Source organism: Ammospiza caudacuta, chromosome 1, assembly GCF_027887145.1.
Source record: "Ammospiza caudacuta isolate bAmmCau1 chromosome 1, bAmmCau1.pri, whole genome shotgun sequence".
NCBI classification, from domain to species: domain Eukaryota; kingdom Metazoa; phylum Chordata; class Aves; order Passeriformes; family Passerellidae; genus Ammospiza; species Ammospiza caudacuta.
Genome location: NC_080593.1, coordinates 136661097 through 136679727, shown reverse-complemented (window position 1 = coordinate 136679727; position 18631 = coordinate 136661097). Strand labels below are relative to the sequence as shown.

The following is an 18631-nucleotide window of genomic DNA, read 5'->3' as shown; positions in this document are numbered from 1 at the left end:
CACAGCAAGGTGACTGTGTCAAAAATTAAATTATTCTCTGATGTTGAGATGAATTGTACTCTGAACTCACTCACAGTCTGACCATGCCATCAGCTAGAAGATGTGGTCATAACAGGACTTTGTTCTAATCTCATTTGTTTCTTTCAAGATCACTGCCTCAACACAAAAAAAATCCAAATGCAGGCACTTGGGTTTGTTCTGACGTCTCCATTCCTGAGATATTTCTTTGACTTATTTTGCCTTGCCTACTAACAAACGTACTTAAGAGTTGCAAGATGCACAAAACAAAGTTTCTCTATGGAATACCACATATTTCTGCATTCTCTTGTAAAACTACTTGCTTTGAATAAGTCCACTTTGTTGACAATGGCAAAGTTCACATCAATTGCTACAGCTAAGTGCATTTTGGTTGGCATCTGCTCCAGTAATTCTGATTCATCTGGGAAAAAAAAAAAAAGGCAAATTAAGGAATGTCCACAAAAATGAGCAAAACTAACTTAATGGAGTTATTCTAACACTTATGAGTTCAAGTGAGGAAGAAGCTAATATGCTTTTAATAAATCTTGTCTAAAATTATTACCAAAACATTGTATTAATGAACAGAGTTTGTAGAGTAATAAGAATCTTATTTCTTTGTAGTTTCTTTCTTTTCCAAAGTAAGTTGAGCAGCCTCCGCTCACTTCCCACATGCAATTCAGAAAAGGAGAAATATGAATTTCACCCTGTATCTGTATCTGTATCTGTATCTGTATCTGTATCCGTATCTGTACAACCACTCTCCACTGAGACATGCTAAGTAACTGGAAATCCTCACCCAGCATTCCCTGAGAGTCCCATGTGTATTCATACCACGTTCGAACACGATTCTGCACCAATTTTGGAATGGAATAGGTGTTCATATAGGAGACAGTGTTGTCCACACAGGAACGAAAGTAGTTCTGCCCTGCTGTTGCTGCTCCAATTACGTCTCTCATCTGCAAACATCAATTGTTGTTACCACACTTTTCAGAAAAAATAGCCTTGATTTTATTTTGTCAGCAACTTATGAAATATACTACTTTTTTCAAAAAATTATGCATTTGGCTGCATGTTTTGAATAGGTGCTTCATCTGCTTTTTCAGAAACATTAGATTTAATCTGATTGTCTGATTGTAACATGATTTTGGAGGAATTGTTTCTGTGTTTTAGCTTATTCTTCTGTCTTGCAGTGTTGCACATGGATGAAAATGATAGATAATACTTTTCTTAAAAATCCATAGTAAAGCAACTCTGTATTTGGCAAGCAATGCGACTTAGAAGCAAAGAAAACTGGGCTGAATTTCTGTAATAGCATCATGTGACACCACTAAAACTAAGATTGTGCCACTCTTAAATAGCTGAGATCAGTCCTAAGCTCTGAGAGCTGAAAGGTGACCTTAAAGTTTTTAGCACAGGAACATCATTTAACATTTCAACTCAAATGTGATTCAGTTTTTAGAAAGTGGATGTGTTAATGTTCATAGATGTTCCTTCTTCAAAAGAATAAGTATTCAGATGTGATTTTAGTGGAATGGCCTCATGTGGCAGCTGCCAAGGATTAATGTGCCATGGGCTCAATTTTGCTCTTCTTTACAGAGATGCAATTGATTGTAATGGGAATAAGAATTTTTAGGCAAGTGTGCTAAAGCACAAATAACTCAATAATTTTAAGGGTTCTTGGTAAACAGGAGTTATAACCAAAAAACTGCAATGAAGCAGCTTGTGTGTTAAGGTTTAAAGTTTGAGACTACAAATGACTACACTGGTCACAAAAAGTCATCCGTAGAATCTTCTTGGGGAAATGAGGCCTTCATTGATAGTTACAACAATTCAGGGAAAAGTTATAAATATGCAAGCTCCAAAGCTTAATTCTATATACTTGAATTCAGTTGTTTTCCAGAAGAAATATTTTATATGTATGTACTGTTTTATTTTTGGTAATTCTGGTTTATGGGGGAATTTTAAATCCTGTAGGGAAGAGTCTCTTCAGTGACAGTGACCCCTTCTTGCAGTTCCGAAGAGCAAGACACATATGCAATCTCCAGCTGCTTGATTGAACTTTTCAAATACTGTATTCAAAACAAGAATTACATTTTAGTTCTAATTTAGGGGTTTTTTTTAATAATTAATTTTATAACAGGCATGGAGAAATCAAAAAGTCTGGAATGGTTTCTACAGAAACTGATAACGCACAGCCTCACTCAGAAACCTCAGCATTTATTTTTCTGTAGGCAATGTGTTTTAAAACCCATGATCTAAAGACCAAGTTTAATAGTTACAAACCAGAAATATTCCAATTATGTTCATTTGGAAATATAACTGATTTGCTGTGCTATGGGCTTTTTTATTTTCCTCCTGCCAAATGGGAGGCGAGAGAAATGAAAACCAGTTAATTTTCAGGATGACAAATATATTGTAACTTGTGGAAGAGATCAGAGTGCTGGTTTGACAAAAATAATGGGATTTCCATTAACAGAATCCTATTGGTAGTAGTACTGAGCATGACTTACTCAACAATCACAATTTTTATTTCAGATTTAACAGTATAATGCAAATGTCAAGGATTTGTCTCTTTGGCTGTGAGTATGGAAAAAAAAAAGGAATTATACATAGTTTCAAGAGTCATCTGTGTCCTGCAGAGTCTTGGCTTTTAATCAGCTTGTGTGCAAAAGAGCTGCAAGACAGGGAACTTATTGAACACATGTATTTATCAGAAACATAAGTTTAACATTAAAAAATGTTGACATTAAATAAGTTTGACATTATAAAAATAATGTTTGATGTTAAAATAGAGGACAGAAATGAAACTTTTTTTCAGAACTTAAGTCCATTAAATTGAATATATTATCACTACATTACAGTAATTTGAATCTAACCTGTTATTGATTTTTTTATGTACCTGACCAATCAAGCTGGAGAAGACAAAGACACCCATGAAATAATTCAGCAGCTGAAAAATGATCTCAAACAGCGTTTGTGGCTCTGCAAGGCCACCGATGGTGATTAAGCTCCGAACTGCCCAGTAGTAACACCTCAGGTACCTGTGGATACAAACAGCATTTTTGTTATGTGTTTGAAGTCGAGCATATGCTTAACTGACCTGACCTGAGTTGGGCCTTTCAGTCATGCTTTTCAGTCCAAAAGACTTTCAGCATTTTATAAAGGGTTGTGAATTTATAAATTATACAATTATGTAGGCCAGGTTGAGTTGAATATCTTCACTCACAGCAAAATAAGAATGTATGGGGCATGCATATAATTTACTGTTCTCTAGTAATTCTAGGTAGCGTTAAAGATTTGTGTGCAAAATAGCCAAGGTGGACATTACAGTGTTAGAATGCTACCAGTGAAGATGGTCAAAAGCAGTGTAAAAGTGTGGGAGACTTCCCAGAATCTCTCTGTAGCAGCATAACAGGTGCTCAAACACCTGGAGGTCCCTTTCTTTAGTGTGAGGACACCAGTGTAAAGCCCTATGGTGGGAATGACAAATGCAATACCATTCTTCTTGTGTCCATTTTTACTCCATTTGTTGTGCTGGTCTTCCTCCCACTCTGCTTCTGAGCACCCTTCATTGGCTCAATCTGCAGGTTATGCCTAAAACGTTTTATATTTCCACAAGCTGTGTGTTAATTCAGCTTCTCCAAACCACTAATTCAGCACTGAAAGGTTGACTCCTCTGTTAATATCTCCTAGCTGCTCATCTCCATAACTCCTTCTGCCACCTTAACAAAATCTTTCATGCCTTTTTCACTACAGAGCCTTTTTCCTTCAAGTTGTGTATTTCTACTACAAGTTTATGAAAGGAGCAAAGGACCTGGACGGAATGCTTTAAAAAAGTGCCTTGGCATCTCTAAAATTATGGTTTAAATCACTTTCTAGAACATGGTAACCTCAAGCAATGCAGCACTGCAGTGGGGAATAACTAGTTCAAATCATTTTTGTGAGAATGGTATAATTTCCTTCTTTTCGGAGCAAACAATTGACTGGTTTAGATATATTTTTAAAAGCCTGCTATTAGTTAGAATGTGACTTCCCAAGTTTCTGGATAATCAGATTTCATCTTTGCTGATGATTAGGAATGGAGCTTCATTTTCCTTAATTATAAAGTGGTATTTTCTATTACTTTAGCTGTGACTACTGCTTCTGAAGCAATGATGATTCCTTATGTGTGTTGAATTTTATTGCATTTTAAATAATAATTTAAAAAACCCCAAACAACCCCCCCATCCCCAGCACTAAGACACAGAAGAAATACTTTAGGAGATAAGTTTGTTTTGAAATAGAAAGTCTCATGTGCCTTTTCTCATGCCTGCTCTGACCCTGGGGACACCTGGTCTGCTTGCAGACATTAGGTCTATTTCAGACTCCTCTCTTTATAAGGTATGAACTCCACTATAATAACAGGTTCATGTAATAATACAGCTGCAAGGTCTGTTTTGTGCAAATGTGAGAAAATAAACTCACAAAAACAACCAATTCCAATGAAGTTTGCTTTTTCTTAAATCACTTGAAAGTGTTTTCAAGTTTTTCCCCCAAAACACAAACCTTTACCAAGCAATTGATACCTGCTTTTCATTACAAAGTCCCTTTTTTATTTGGTTGCGGACAAGAATATGCAGTAACAGCGATCACTTTTACCATAATTTTCTAGTTTTAGATGTTAACAGAACTGGCCATTTTCATTCAGAGTCCTTAAATAAAAAAATTCATTGCATATCTTCCATCTTAACATCTTTGCTTGTTAGGGATGCAAAATGAACTGCTGAATTGCCCCACAATAATATTTTCACTTGGATAAAATATCACATATGCATGTTTCCAGCAAAGTATGCATAAGTGGCAGCTTTTTCTTAGACTTCTGTAGCATAAACAAATAATAAGAAAAATACTGAGGTCCATTTTGGAAGAATTACAGATTTAAGCATAAAATGATGCTTCTAGTTTGACTGAGTGTAATTATGTAAAGCATATTAATATATTGATTTGCCATAACTGAACATCCTGTGGTGCTTGAAACATGTATAATTGGGTAATATAAAAGTAAAGAAATTAACAATATTTCTGTGATACTTTAGGAAAAAAAAGTAATTAAGCAAATCACTCACCCTCAATGGCTCTGTGTGCCAAGTTTGCAAACCGCCATGAAAGACAATATAATCTTTATTCTGGGAATGTCTACAAAGAATGAAAGCAGCTCCTCAGAAGAAATTAGGGGTCACATTCTTTGCAGTGTTGTATGTCCAAAATGTGAGTGTTTTTATATCTCTCTACCCTTTCTTAAAATTTAGTTAATATACCGTATTCTTCTGCGATTTTACTTCAAAAGAAACTTTCTATTGGTAATGTACGCGATATTCTCTATCTCTTTGGAACAGGTTTTCTCAATTTATGCATTTTTTGTTTTTATTTTAATCTGAAATGGAAGTTGCACAGTTGAAATACAGAGCAGCTTTTTTCTTCCCTAAGAAGGGGGAAAATGAGATTGTAAATTTTGTTTGAGGAAAGCCAGAAAAAACAACTCCTATTTCAACAGTATTAGCAGCTCTGCTTCCTACCAGCATGTGTCTGGAAACACTCACTGTTCACTACACAGCTTACCAGCCTGCTATAAAATTACTGTTGAAGTAAACAACAGTCATGAGACAAGAAAGGGATTTTTTCCTCTGCACATCATAGAGAGTATGTTTATCCTTCAGGCAACCAAAGTACTAGATTTTTCCTTTAAAAAAATCCTAGGTATGAAAACATTCAGAAACACTGCAAATCAGATACCTTGTAATATTATGTCAGTAGAAAATTCTTTGTCAGAAAAGTCCATTTCAGAGCGACCTACACTTCTTTCATGGTTTTGGTTAGTGCAGGTAAAGCAAGTCCTTGTACACGTGTCTCTCAACTTTTAAGGGGATATTCACATATTCATTTCAGCCCAGGGAAGCATTGTTTCAGGACTATCATGTTTGACTCCTCTCAGATTACAGCCAGGATGGGTTTAAGCAAAGTAAAGCAGCAGCCTTCATAAACTAATGGCTTCCTCCTTGGTACCTCTTCTCGAGTGATGTGTTCATCAGATGCCTGTGAGTCTGAGAATCTCAGGCACAGTGGAGCAAAATACAAAGCTTTTACTTAAAAAAGTAAGTAAAAGTGAAAGTCTGAAAGTCTGACGTATGAGTTGGGCTGTGCATTCACAGCTTGCCTGGAGGCACAAAACTGCCTTTGCATAGCAAGCACCGAGATCGTGACACATCAGACCAATGCACAGCTGAAAGCCACGAGACACTTTCAAGATTTGCCAGTCTCACTGTGCATTGGGCAGTGCATACCAAAGGAGTGGATTTGTTCTAGACACTTACATGACCATTTTCTGGGACTCACAGATATCCACTAAGTCTGTGCCCAGAACAGGCAGGCAGCATGCTGCAGAGAAACATAATTGGGATGCAAATAGATGTCTTAAATTTGCCAAATAATTTTGCAGACTTCTTACAAACAGCAGAAGTACACGATGAGCGAAGTGAAATTATTTTTTTTTCCCTAAACTTACTGCTGACCTGGAGGGTTTGCTTGAGAATTTCATCTGCCTAATTTTAATTTCTCTGTGAACAGTGATGAAAGAGAGACACTTCCTCGGAACAATTCAGAGCAATGACATTGTCTTGAATCCCTGAAAAGGGAAAGATTTGTGCATTTTCCTCAGGAATTAGGGAGATTGATCTTTTACTTAGGTAGTTAAATTAGATTGTAAATAAACACATATAGTTGGAATTGTCCACTTAAGAGACCTTTTCAATATCTGCTACTGTCCGTCCATAGACTCTACGCTCTGCTGTTGCTGTGCCTCTGCATTAGGAGAGACTGAGGTCTTGCCTAACTCAAGCTGTGCACTTTTAATGCTGGAAACACCCTGTGTGGCTAATTTGGGTGTGTTGCAGGGAGGTAAAGTTGACTGCCTTTTACATCTCAAGTCAAAGGGTTTGACTGACGGCTGCTATGCAAAAGAGCTCAAGTCTTGGGCTGACACTAGCACTTTACAGCATGGACAAAAACCAGAAAAGAATAGAGCTTGCATAAATTTGCAGGGGAGCTACTTTGATCATTTTGCTTGTGGTTTGAGTGTTGTGTATAGCTGTTAGTTATAGCTTTAGTTCACCAGCTAGTGTGCCTGGTCAGGAATATGTATGCAATCAAAGTAATAATGGGAAATACTGTCTGTTAATTATTTTTAGACTGGAAAAGGAAAAGAAAATAAAAACATCCTAGGAGTGTTGACATTATTAAGAACTGGTTTTGGCCATAACTAGCAATATTTTATGGACAAAGCAGGGATTCCACATAAAGCATTAGGGCCACTAAATCAGCGCCAGATCATTTTCTGTGCGTCAGTGTAATCTGAGACAGCTAGAATTTTGGTTTACTTGTCAAACTACTTACCATCATTTTTCAAGATTAGCTAAGTAGCTATGTATTCCTAATAGTATTTCTGAATATGTTCCCATTCTTTGTGACACTACTGGCATATTTGACTTCAAATATTGTCAACCCTGAATGCTCTGTGAAAGAAAAATTATAAGTTCTCTGCTGTGCCATAATATATGCTGCAGTACTAGTCACTTTTCCTGAAAAATTGTTCTTATATATGCTTCCCTAATAAATGAATATACCTAGAAATATCTTGTCTGATAAGCTTAAATTCACTTACATCTTTAATTATAACTAATGTTCACACGATGCCTCTGTGTGTGAAAAGAGCCTCAAACAATTGATGATTAGATTTTATGTCATGCCTAAGTCTTTAAAGCAATGACTATTTTACACAGTCAGCATTTGCTGTTAGTGGAATACAAAGCTATATTTTATGAAATGCAGCTCATTGTAGGATACTCTTTGGGGTTCTATGTTCATGGCATTATATATTCCAGTTTGAGTTAGATACAGGTGAAAGAACAAAGTCATACACTCACCAAACAATTGCCAAGATGAGGTGGGTTAATGTCTTAATGAGGTTTAGATGGATATATCATAGAATCATTGAATGATTTGGGTTGGAAGGGACCTTAAATATTATTCAGTTCCAACCCTCCTACCATGGGTAGAGACACCTTCCACTAGATCAGGTTGCTCAGAGCCCCATCCAGCCTGGCCTTGAACACCTTCATGGATTCAGAGTCCACAACCTCTCTGGGCAATATGTTCCAGTGCCTTACCCCCCTTATAGTAAGGAATTTCTTCCTAATATCTAACTTAAATGTGTACTTTTTCAGTTTAAAATCATTCCCCCTTGTTCTATCTCTGCATCCCTTGTAAAAATTCCCTGTGCTGCCTAATGGAGGCTCTCCTTTAGGTACTGGAAGGTGCTGAGTTCTCCCCATGCCTTCTCTCTTCCAGGCTGAACAGTCCCAACTTCCCCAGCCTGTCTTCACAGGAGAGGTGCTCCAGCCCTGGGATTAATTCAGTGGCTCCATCTGGACTCATTCCAACAGATCAATGTTTTTCTTGTATTTGGCTATTTGGATATCCAAACATGCATTTTATTTAAGGATCTCAGTTTAATGCAGAACTTGAATTATCATTTTATCATCAATGTTTATGACAAATCTGCTCTAAATTCCATGCGATTGCAGTGTGACTTCATTTGAGAACTTTTTTTTGTCTCCTCATGGAAAAAGCAGCACAAAATGTCAAAAAACCTGGCCACTGTGAACACACAAGGCATTGTCTGTAGTAAAGCCAACAAATAATTTTGACTAATTGTTTTTCTGAGAAAAATGTGAAATATTTTTGTCTGTGAAAAACAGGTAATTCTTTCCTGCCTTTTCTCTAGACTGTTCTGAAGTAGCATTAAAAACTTGAAGACTCTCTACTTTCAGAGTTTACACGTTTCTTATTCTTATGTACCTTACTTTTTGTGTATGAGACAAGTATTCCTAAGAATCACATTAAAAAAATAGCTATAATGGAAATTGCTTCTGCATTTTTCTTGTCAGATTTCTGGAAACTTCAATCCTGCAAATAAACACCCATCTACAGCTTCTCTACTTAAATGGTTCCACTAAGCTCCATGATCCTGCTTTCACATGTCTCACTGCAGTACTCAAGCTGTGTATTTTAATGGTGTGTGTAAACTTCAAATATGTTTTTTTTTTTTTTTCCAAGAGATAACCCTACATATGAAAAATCAGTGCTGATTTACACAAAGTTTGTTTTGCTCTTCAAGGTAGTGACTTGACACCAAACTTGTGAAGTCTAACAAAACTACAAACAAGAGGAGCACATGTCCAAGAGAAGGATGAAAAGTTGTTTAGAAGGCAGTTTATGGCAGCATTAGGATACTATATGTGGTTTTGCAAGGAATGTAATCAAAGAACAAATTGAGCTTCTGTGGCTTTATATTATAGCCTTTGAAAGAAACGAATGTTCATACAACTGAGCCTAATATATATCTTTGCAAAACTACACAAAGAAAATATTTTGACTTTACTTTTTTCTCTTACATCTTCTCCATCATCCTGATAAATGGTCCTTACTTTGCACCCAGCCAGTGCTGTCACAAGGAGTTTGTGGAAAATTCTGCCAAAATCATTGTTTCCTCTGAAGACGCTCTGCCACATGTTTAAGCACGACCTTCTCAAAAGATCAGAGAGAGCTGGTGGAATTTTGTCAGACTAATCACCATTGTGTGGAGGGACTAAAATGTTGCACTTTTATAACACAATGCTTTGTGGCAGCAAAAAAACTCTCTAACTCTCCCTGTGTTTCCTTTGAGGGATTGCTATACAATCCTTCTAACAGTTCCCGTGTGCATATGCAATCAGTAAGTTTAATTTATGACCCTTGCTGCTTTCTAAATGTTTAATTAAGTCAGCACTTAGCACTGACTCATAAACCTATAAAAGCTCAAAGTGTTGAACTGATTATTCACTGCACCTGCCCTCCAAATAGGTGTTAATATTGAAAGCTGCTGATCAGCAGTCATGATACTGAAAATTTGCTATCTAAGCACTTAAAAAGTAAGCAGTGACATGGGAGAAGGATGGGGAGGCAGGAATGAGCAAAATAAAAAAAATCTGTTGCAAAAGAAAAGGACTTACATATTTCCTTCGCCATCATACACCCATCTAGTGCTGCCAATTCCTTCATAGTCTGAAGCCCAATAATACAGGCATGCATTAAGGTGCAAGATAAACAGCAAGTATCCAGTTGTTCGAATGACCCTATAAAAGTAAACAGATTCCTGTAAAACAACTTAAATTTTTCTTTTTTCTTTTTTTTTTTTTTTTTTTTTAATATAGAACCCATTACTTTTTTGGATTAGCAATGTTAATGTTAAGCCTATGCTAAGTAGTTCCCCACCTGTATTGAGTCTATGAAAAAATAGCTGGCAGTTGCCCATCTCTCACATCTGTCCAAGGTCAAATAAATATCTTCCCTAGAATTTTTGACATGGGGTAATTTTTAAATTATGGTTCCCTGAGGAGTTTATACTCCACTTCTTTAAATGGCTATGAATATTTCCAGAAATTTGAAGCTATATTAATGAGGGTACAGGGTAAAAAATAATGTTTCCCAAACTCTATCCAAGATAGGCTCTAAACTTGTGAACCAAAGCCAAGAAATGTCTGAGGTCAGAAATGAGCTGCTTTACAAGACCTGTAGTCTAAAACCTGCAGTAGGTCCTCTAAACAGTATGATTTAGATGTGCAGCAGGAGTTATATCATTCCTAATCCCAGTTCTTATGCTTGTGGCCAGTGCTTTGAAGAATACTAATGATTAAGCACCAAGCAGCTTTGTGTTTAATACAATAATGATCTCATTGTATAACCTCTGTTCAGAGCATGGGGATCAAAAGAAATGTCTCCTGGATTTAGCTATTGAAATATTCATACAAGCAGGGGATGAATAAGCAGGAAAAGGGCAGGACTTGCCTAAACACAGACTGGTAGTTAATGAGTTTATCTGCTACAGCTAGAATTCAACTGCATTATGCAGTACAGAATAACTGATTAAGTGCTTTTATGAGAATTTAATAAGATCTAACTAAATTGGATCTATAAACAAAGGTAATGGGAGCCAATATCCCTGTGGTTACTTCATGAAGCACTCCTCTGCTGCTTCTTCAGGTACCTTTTTATGCCCTCCTTGGTCTTTCCGTGCCATTAGATAATCTACCTAAGTGTATTATTCTTCTTTATGATGCTCACAAATGAATGCTATTTCTCTGTTTAAAAGTTGGTGTGCTTCCAGGACAGCTCTGTTTAGGATTGCAAGCTACAGAGAACAGCATAGAGCTGTTGTGGTCTTGTAATGCTGCAATGTTGTCCATGCTAGATCTTCTGTTCAAGTTTGAATCCATGAAAGTGGACTCCTGAGGTCTGAGTGGAGATTCCAGAAACCTCTGCTCTGTTACATTTCTCCAGATATATATTGAAGATATCACAATGAGAAGATGTAAGTAACTCGTGCTAGCTCTATTTCTACAAACTCAAACTAATTAGTTTGAGGAAGGAATTCCCCTTGCTGTAGAAGCTTAGTTTGATATTATCTAGCTATTAATTGGTGCCTTATTGCTCAAAGTGTGGTTTCACCAATCTCAGACCAAAGCATGATTGCCACATTAAAATTAAATGAAGTAGTTTGCACAAAAAGACTGGGGTTTTAAAGATTTTTTAGCTCCTGCTTGTATTCTTCTGTAAAACTACCCTTGTTGTCTATTTGTCAATGAGAAAACCAGGAGTCAGTGTTTTCTGAAGTATGAATTAGAAAATAGATTCGTTTTGAAATATTTAGATTCTGCAGTTTACATTCTGCAAGTGATTTCATACTGGAAATCTGAGTGGGCCTTTGGCCAGGAAGCAAAGACAAGCAGCAAACACAGTTGTGGTTCTTAACCAATATCATGCTAAAAAACCTCTCTGACAGGGCAGAGTGGCTGGCTCTGCTACTGCATACATTTTACGGGACCAGTGAGATTTTGCTCTGTGTGTCTTAGCCTTTCAAAATGAGCACTTTTCCTTTTTTTGACATGTAAATAAATATCACATCCTTCAAAGGTGGTCTAGCTTGAGGATATACACATCCCCTTTACAACTTCTCCTTTGAATCTTCATCTCCCATTCCATATTTTCATAAGAGTGTGAAACTCTGTCCCTTGAAAAACTTTATTTGGGTGAAAATGAGTTTTAAATTTGTTCCCATTTCTTTGAAATCCATGTACTTATAACAGTATTGTTATATAAAAACTAATTACTTGAGTCAGAATTGTCTATATAATTATATATTATCTATAGATAGTGTATCTCTCAATACTCTCTGCAAATGTTATAGGAAATACAGGAAAAATATTGAATTATGACTCCAAAAAGCAAAGAATATAATATGGAAAATAATTAATTTAAAAATAATTAATTTTAAAGCTTATCAATAGTAGAACAAGTTAAACACCATGGGCAGATGAAGGTTCATTCTTAAAAAAATGAAATTAGAAACTGAAGAGGGCAGAGATTCAGAAACTGACAAGAAATTTCTTCATCTTGTGGAAATTCAGTCCTCTCTTAAACCAAAATAATTAAAAAAAAAAATCAAAAACCAAACCAAACCAAAGAAAACCCAAATCAAACCACAACAGAATCTTCCATAAGCAAAAAGAGAAGTAAATATAGGAATAAATTTTGTGAAGTTCAGCATATCAAAATTATTTTAGTATAACTTTCAAACCTTCAAGTTTTGTTTTATTTCGTAGGTACATGAAAAAATGAAAGAGCAGATATTTGAACCTCTTTTTGAACTTTAGCTTGTTTTTAAATCTCATAAAATATCTCATTGGAATGTATTAATATCAAGTGTGCTGTTTAACTGCCATAATCTCTGAAATGAAATAAGATGGTAACCAACATATTTCTACAACACCAGCAGACAGGAACAATACATGCCCCAAAACTGGGATAGGGAAAAGGATTTGTTGGTGTAGGAATTACGCAAGGTAAACCAGTGCTGAAGACTTTGGCAATAATGATAACAAAGCAGAGGGGTTCCTTGCACCTTTGCAGCATCACTGGCAGCCGAGGGGCCTATGAATGCTGCCATAGCTCTGCCCCTGACTACTTGAGTTGGATCCAAAATTCTTTCTGCCAATGCAGAAGGTGAGAACACAGTTCAGCAGACTACAGCCACAATCACTATTTGTGAACTGTGCTGAACTGATCCTCATTCCAGCTGTAGTCAGGGCAGTGGAGGATCAAGTTTCTGAACATGCCAGGTTCATGGGGAGAGCATGTTTGAAGAAAAATGTTGACATAGGCCCAGGCTCATAACTCCTATTAAGTACAAATAAACAGCTTCTGAGGGTTTGGAACCACTATTAGCAACCTAAAGAAAGAGTCCTTTAGCTCTTTCAGAAAAGAAATTTTCTGAAACTTCTCATCAATTAAATTTTGGCAGAAGCCTCAGTTTGGTGAAAATTTTGCCAGAAGCAGGCCAGCTGAACTGAGCTAGATTTCATACATAAGTGAGGCCTTTTATATATATATATATATATAATTTTAATGATTACCATAAAGGCAGATATTTAAAAAAACCCTTTAAATGGAACAGTTAAAGATGTATCGTATTTCACCCAATGCTTAACTGACAACTCATGAAATCATTTGAAATGCATTCTGTGCCAAGCTTTGCATGCTACTTGAGTTTTATCAGCACATACCTGTAGATGTATGCTTTTTCCATAATAGCTTCCAAACGATCATTAAACTCAAAGAATGTGTTATGCTGAATGGAAAACAAATAAAAGTAATCTAATCATTATTTTTCAGTACACATTTTTTTTATAATAGTACTGGCATTAATTCACATACACATTTTGAAAATGGATTTTTCAGCAATCAAACTTTCTATAAATATTGGTTCTGGCCAGGACAGGGTTAATTTTTGCAGTAGCTGGGAGAGGCATGTCTAACACTCATGCTATTCTATACAATCTCAGGTCATTGCTGGGAGTGGGATAAAGCGACTGTTTCTTCTAGGGAAGAAAACAGTTCCTTTCTGTTGAGAAAATCTAGCTGAGGGAGCTGTCTGGTATTGTTTATTATTGGGGAGTTTCTCCATGTGAATCACTTCTTTTCTTACACCCTCTGTCATGAGCAATGTTGTTGCTAGTGTTCATTTTCTTGTCTCATTGTTGTTTCCAGTAAATTGTTCTTATCTCAACCTGTGATCATTGCCTTTTGTGCCTCCAGTTGAAGGTGGAGAGGGACCAGGCATGCAGTTTTAGTGGGAGTACTAAATTGGAGAACACTATTCCTAAACCATGACAAACATTTAACAAAAATACGAGCTGAAAAACAAAGATAAATTTGAGTCAAGTGTTTTTCTGGGTGTTGAGTGATTACAGAAATAACCTTGCTGTTTGGGTCAGAGTACTTCAGATGAACAACTTCTACTTCCTCATACGTATATAATTGCTTGGGCAACATGATCACAAAGAATTACATGCATTTTTTCTCTTCCTGAAATTCCAGTAACTTTCCCGTAAGTGATCATATGTATCAACAGCCACATTCTAGAGGATACTCTGTATCAATGGCAGCTGTATCAAATTATTCCTGTTCAGTATTTGCAGTTGATCAATCAGGGATTGCATGTAGCTTTTTCCTTTGTTTTGGTTCAATACACAGCTGGTTGCCTAATACAAGGTACTATTTAACTTTTCATTGTTTCATATTATTTTAGTTCTGATTTAAGGAATTTTTGAAGTTTTATTGAATACCAAAATGAAGAACACCTTTGTTTTATTGCCAGAGTTCTGTATTCTCCCAGCTTTAAATGAAAGCCAATTCTTTGTAAGCATGTTGATTGTGTGCAGAGAAATGCATTTAGCCACACAGTGGCCCGTGTTCTAATCCCTTCTCAGACCTTTCATTACACAACTTCAAGGTCTTTGGAGTTGATAACAAAAGTAGGTTTGTGTATAGTTTTTGTCCTCAAAATTACTTCCTATGTTTTTAAACACCTGACATGAGCAACTCAAGGGGAATGTACATTGGCATTACTTAGTGATTTTTTTTTAATCTTTGAGAACGGAACAGGTAATTTGAGATTAATCTATTTTAAATAATGTGAAAAATAGCTTAAATCAAAAAACACTTTTTAATGTTAAGAAATAATAAAGTCAGAAGAAAAATAAGAAAATAAGGACTCAATTTGGCTAGACTATGACGTGTATTTTTTGTTTCTTTATTAAGTTATGTTGTACCTTAGCCTGAAGATATTTTAAAGTTTCTAAATTTCATATTCCTAAATATTATTAAAAAAAAAATTCTGTGGCATTGCAAAAACATCTAGGCATGGTTAGCAATCCATCACTAACACAGATCTTACCTTCAGCATCCTGTTTGCTCGAAGTGCTGGATTAAATCCAAAGAAGAAGTATAAAATGTCAAATGGAAACACCGATATCACATCAAGCTGTTAAAGAGCAGAGAGGTCAATTTAAACTTCATAGTAATCATAATGTATTTACTTGCTGTCAAAAGCCTGCTTAGACTGAATCATGACTGTGATGATATTTGAAGAGTCAGCATGCTAAGCATGTAGCTTCCTAGGTACTGGCAGGTAAGATTATCTCCTTGAAAACACCAACAGCTTGGCTCTGCCCTGCTTTTGAGTCCCCTGTGCCTGAGATTTTACTCTGTTTCATGTGGATCATTAACAGTATCTCATATATTTGATCATTAATACATTCTGTTTTTTCAGTTGTAGTTCTGATCGGACTAAAATGTTTGGCATTGAGCTGGTGAGTGCAGGTGGGGAGGCCACTACACAAGCACTTCTTAAAAGGCCTTTAAAACACTTCTTAAAAGCAATTCTTAAAGGGCCTTCTTGAAAGCTTTCAAACAAGGCTGCCTAAAGCAATTTGAGGGAGCACAATGAGTTAGATTTCTTGCTTGCAACCTACAGAAGGCATGTGTTCCAAACAACAGATTCATATTCATCGTAGGATAATAAATTTGACTGAGTTGTATTTTTTTTGGTTGTGTTTTTTGTTTTTTTTTTTTTTTTTTTTTGTTGGTTGGTTGGTTGGGTTGCAGTTTCTTTTCTTCTATCAAATTTTTATGCTGCTTCTTCCCATATCACTAAGGTTTTCAACATCTCCCTGCAGTCCATCAACAATGTGATTTCTCTTCTTATATGTATCTTTATTATTTCCTAAGATAGAGAAGGGAAGCTGTGGCAAATTTATCTTTTCCTTTTTAAAGATCTTGGGATACCTTGCTTTGTTGCTGCTATTGCTTGGAAGAGAGGGATGTGGAACTCTGGGCTTCATCTCACTGAATCAGAAATGCGTTTGCTCTGAGGGGTGTGAATTGTGTTGGCAGCAGCCACCCTGCAGCTCTGACCTTTTATTCCATGCAGGCAAGAAGCAATTAATACCTGAACAGCGTGCAAAGCAAACCAAGAAATTGATTGAGAGAAACAGCCTCTTATGGTCTCCTTTCTCTCCCGCTCTCAGACAAATGTCTAAGAGGAGGGAAAATTTAGTTAAAAGTGCATTAATATCAGTAACTGCTAATTAGTACCTAATCATATGACAAATTCCCACACTATATCTATATCTTGTGTGTCATGAGAAAACTCACATTAGTTTTTTTCAGAAATCAAGAGCCCTAAACATACCTCAAGTGGGAACTTAAACCCCTACAAATCCACTTTGACTGTATGGCGTATATTCTGCATTTTGGATAGCTTAATATCAAGTATTTCAGTAATGATACCACAGTCACTGAGAAAAAAAGCAACTCTGAACAACACAGGTGCAAAAATAGAGAAGGGGAGAGGGCAATGACTGAGATGTGTGCTTATAGTAACAGACCTGTAAGTTAATCAGGAATTCAATAAACTACCTATCTTCCACTGACAAATAAGCCCAACATTTAGGAGCAACATTAAGAATTTTCCTAAATCAAATGCCTCTTTGTTTTTATAAAGTGCCATGACCACAAAAAAATCTTAGTTTGAAATTTTGGCTCCTGTCAGTTATGAAATGTTCATTACAATGAGGTACTTCAAAAGAGTTTACAGAATAATTATCATCTCTCTTCAGGAGTTTTAATTGTTTTAAACAAATCTCTGGCAAATGGTGCTATTGTCTTTAGTGTGTGCTGGAATGACCTCTCAAAAACTAATCAAATTCTATTTTATTAATTTGTTACAATTCCAAAATAATATTTAAAATTGCATTTATAAATAATCTCTCTTGCAGTTAAACACTGTTTATGAAGATGTCAGTCTTCAGCTGGTGAGCCATTGTTTCAATGTATGCCATTACATTATATGCCATTGAGCCAATGTTTTCTGGTGATGTTCTTAAACCAACAGTGATTTTCAGTGAATGAAAAAAAAGTCCTGTGAACAGGCAGCAGTTCACATTGGCATCAGTAAGACAGGTTCTACTTACCCGAAACTTCACAGAGCTGCGGTAGAATTTCTCTGTTTCTGCTCTGTCTGACTACAGTGATAATGAAAGGAGAAAAGGGCATAGTCAAGATCAAAATGTCAAGGATGAGCCTCTGCTATTCCACAGGACAGTAGTGGTGGTGACAGTTAAATTAATGATGGTCTAAAAGTATGAATGGAGAAGTATCTGTATGTATTTCTGAGAAGAAGTACTGTTATTAGTACAGCTTACATTAGATCAGATTTTATTAGAATCACTTGAAAAAATGACAGGTGGGGTTTGTCTGTTTTTTTCCAATCAGGGTGTTGGTCTAGAAAATTACATTGCATTTTTTCAACAAAACTGCCCTCTCAAGACAACTGTATGACTTCATGTTCAACCCAACCCCCTTCATTTCATGGCAAAAAATGCATTTATCTGTAGTGATTCCAAGAACAACTCAAAGAGTGTTTCAAATGATGCTGTACAAAATTAGCTCCTTGAAAGCTAACATTAACATGCTAGCATTACTAGCATTACAATAATCAACACTGCATTCATTAGTAATGATTAGCTTTTTATTTTTAAATTGTTCTTCACTGGAACTGATGCTAATGTAATAAGAAAGGATAATCACAAGTATATAAAGAAATTTATCTATTATTGTACTCTCTGTATTTATATCAGGGAAATTTTAAAAATAGCTTTAAGATCTTAATTATATTTCCATTCCAACTTTCACTATTATCACTTTAAACATTAAACTTAATGCAAGAGATCAGGCAGGAGATGGTTTCTGTGCACTAAAATCTGTGAATTGTAGAAATAGCTTCAAGGGAAATAGAAGCTGAGCTTCATATTTTAGAGTTTTAACTTTGTTCATAAAATTGAGTTTTGTGGATTTAGGCAAATCTAGTTACTGAATATCTTAGTGTGGAAAAATACATTCCACTGCACTGCATTTAATATCTATTGAAATTATATTAGCACAGCTTGGTCTGTAAAGGTATCAGTAATATCGTATATGTACAACGTATAAATTTTTTCTAAAAGCACTGAGGTAATGCTAGTTCCAAATTAGATTTGAAGATATATAATTTTGAATTTTCTGTCTGTTGGGCCCAGTAAAGTCAGGTTGAAGTAATAAAAACTTTTTTTTTCTGAATTAAGTATCTTTTTTCTATAAGATG

General features: G+C 35.9%; 1 protein-coding gene across 1 annotated transcript in view; it reads right to left on the bottom strand.

The window, feature by feature from the left end:
- Positions 1 to 18631, bottom strand: part of CNGB3 (cyclic nucleotide gated channel subunit beta 3) — a 59674-nt gene that overhangs the window by 11011 nt on the left and 30032 nt on the right. The window contains exons 7-13 of the mRNA XM_058817888.1: positions 17463 to 17513; positions 15386 to 15472; positions 13713 to 13777; positions 10104 to 10226; positions 2918 to 3059; positions 815 to 974; positions 342 to 439 (exon numbers count right to left, since the gene is read on the bottom strand). Coding sequence (XP_058673871.1) covers positions 342 to 439; positions 815 to 974; positions 2918 to 3059; positions 10104 to 10226; positions 13713 to 13777; positions 15386 to 15472; positions 17463 to 17513 — 726 coding nt within the window. The remainder of the gene's footprint in view (positions 1 to 341; positions 440 to 814; positions 975 to 2917; positions 3060 to 10103; positions 10227 to 13712; positions 13778 to 15385; positions 15473 to 17462; positions 17514 to 18631) is intronic.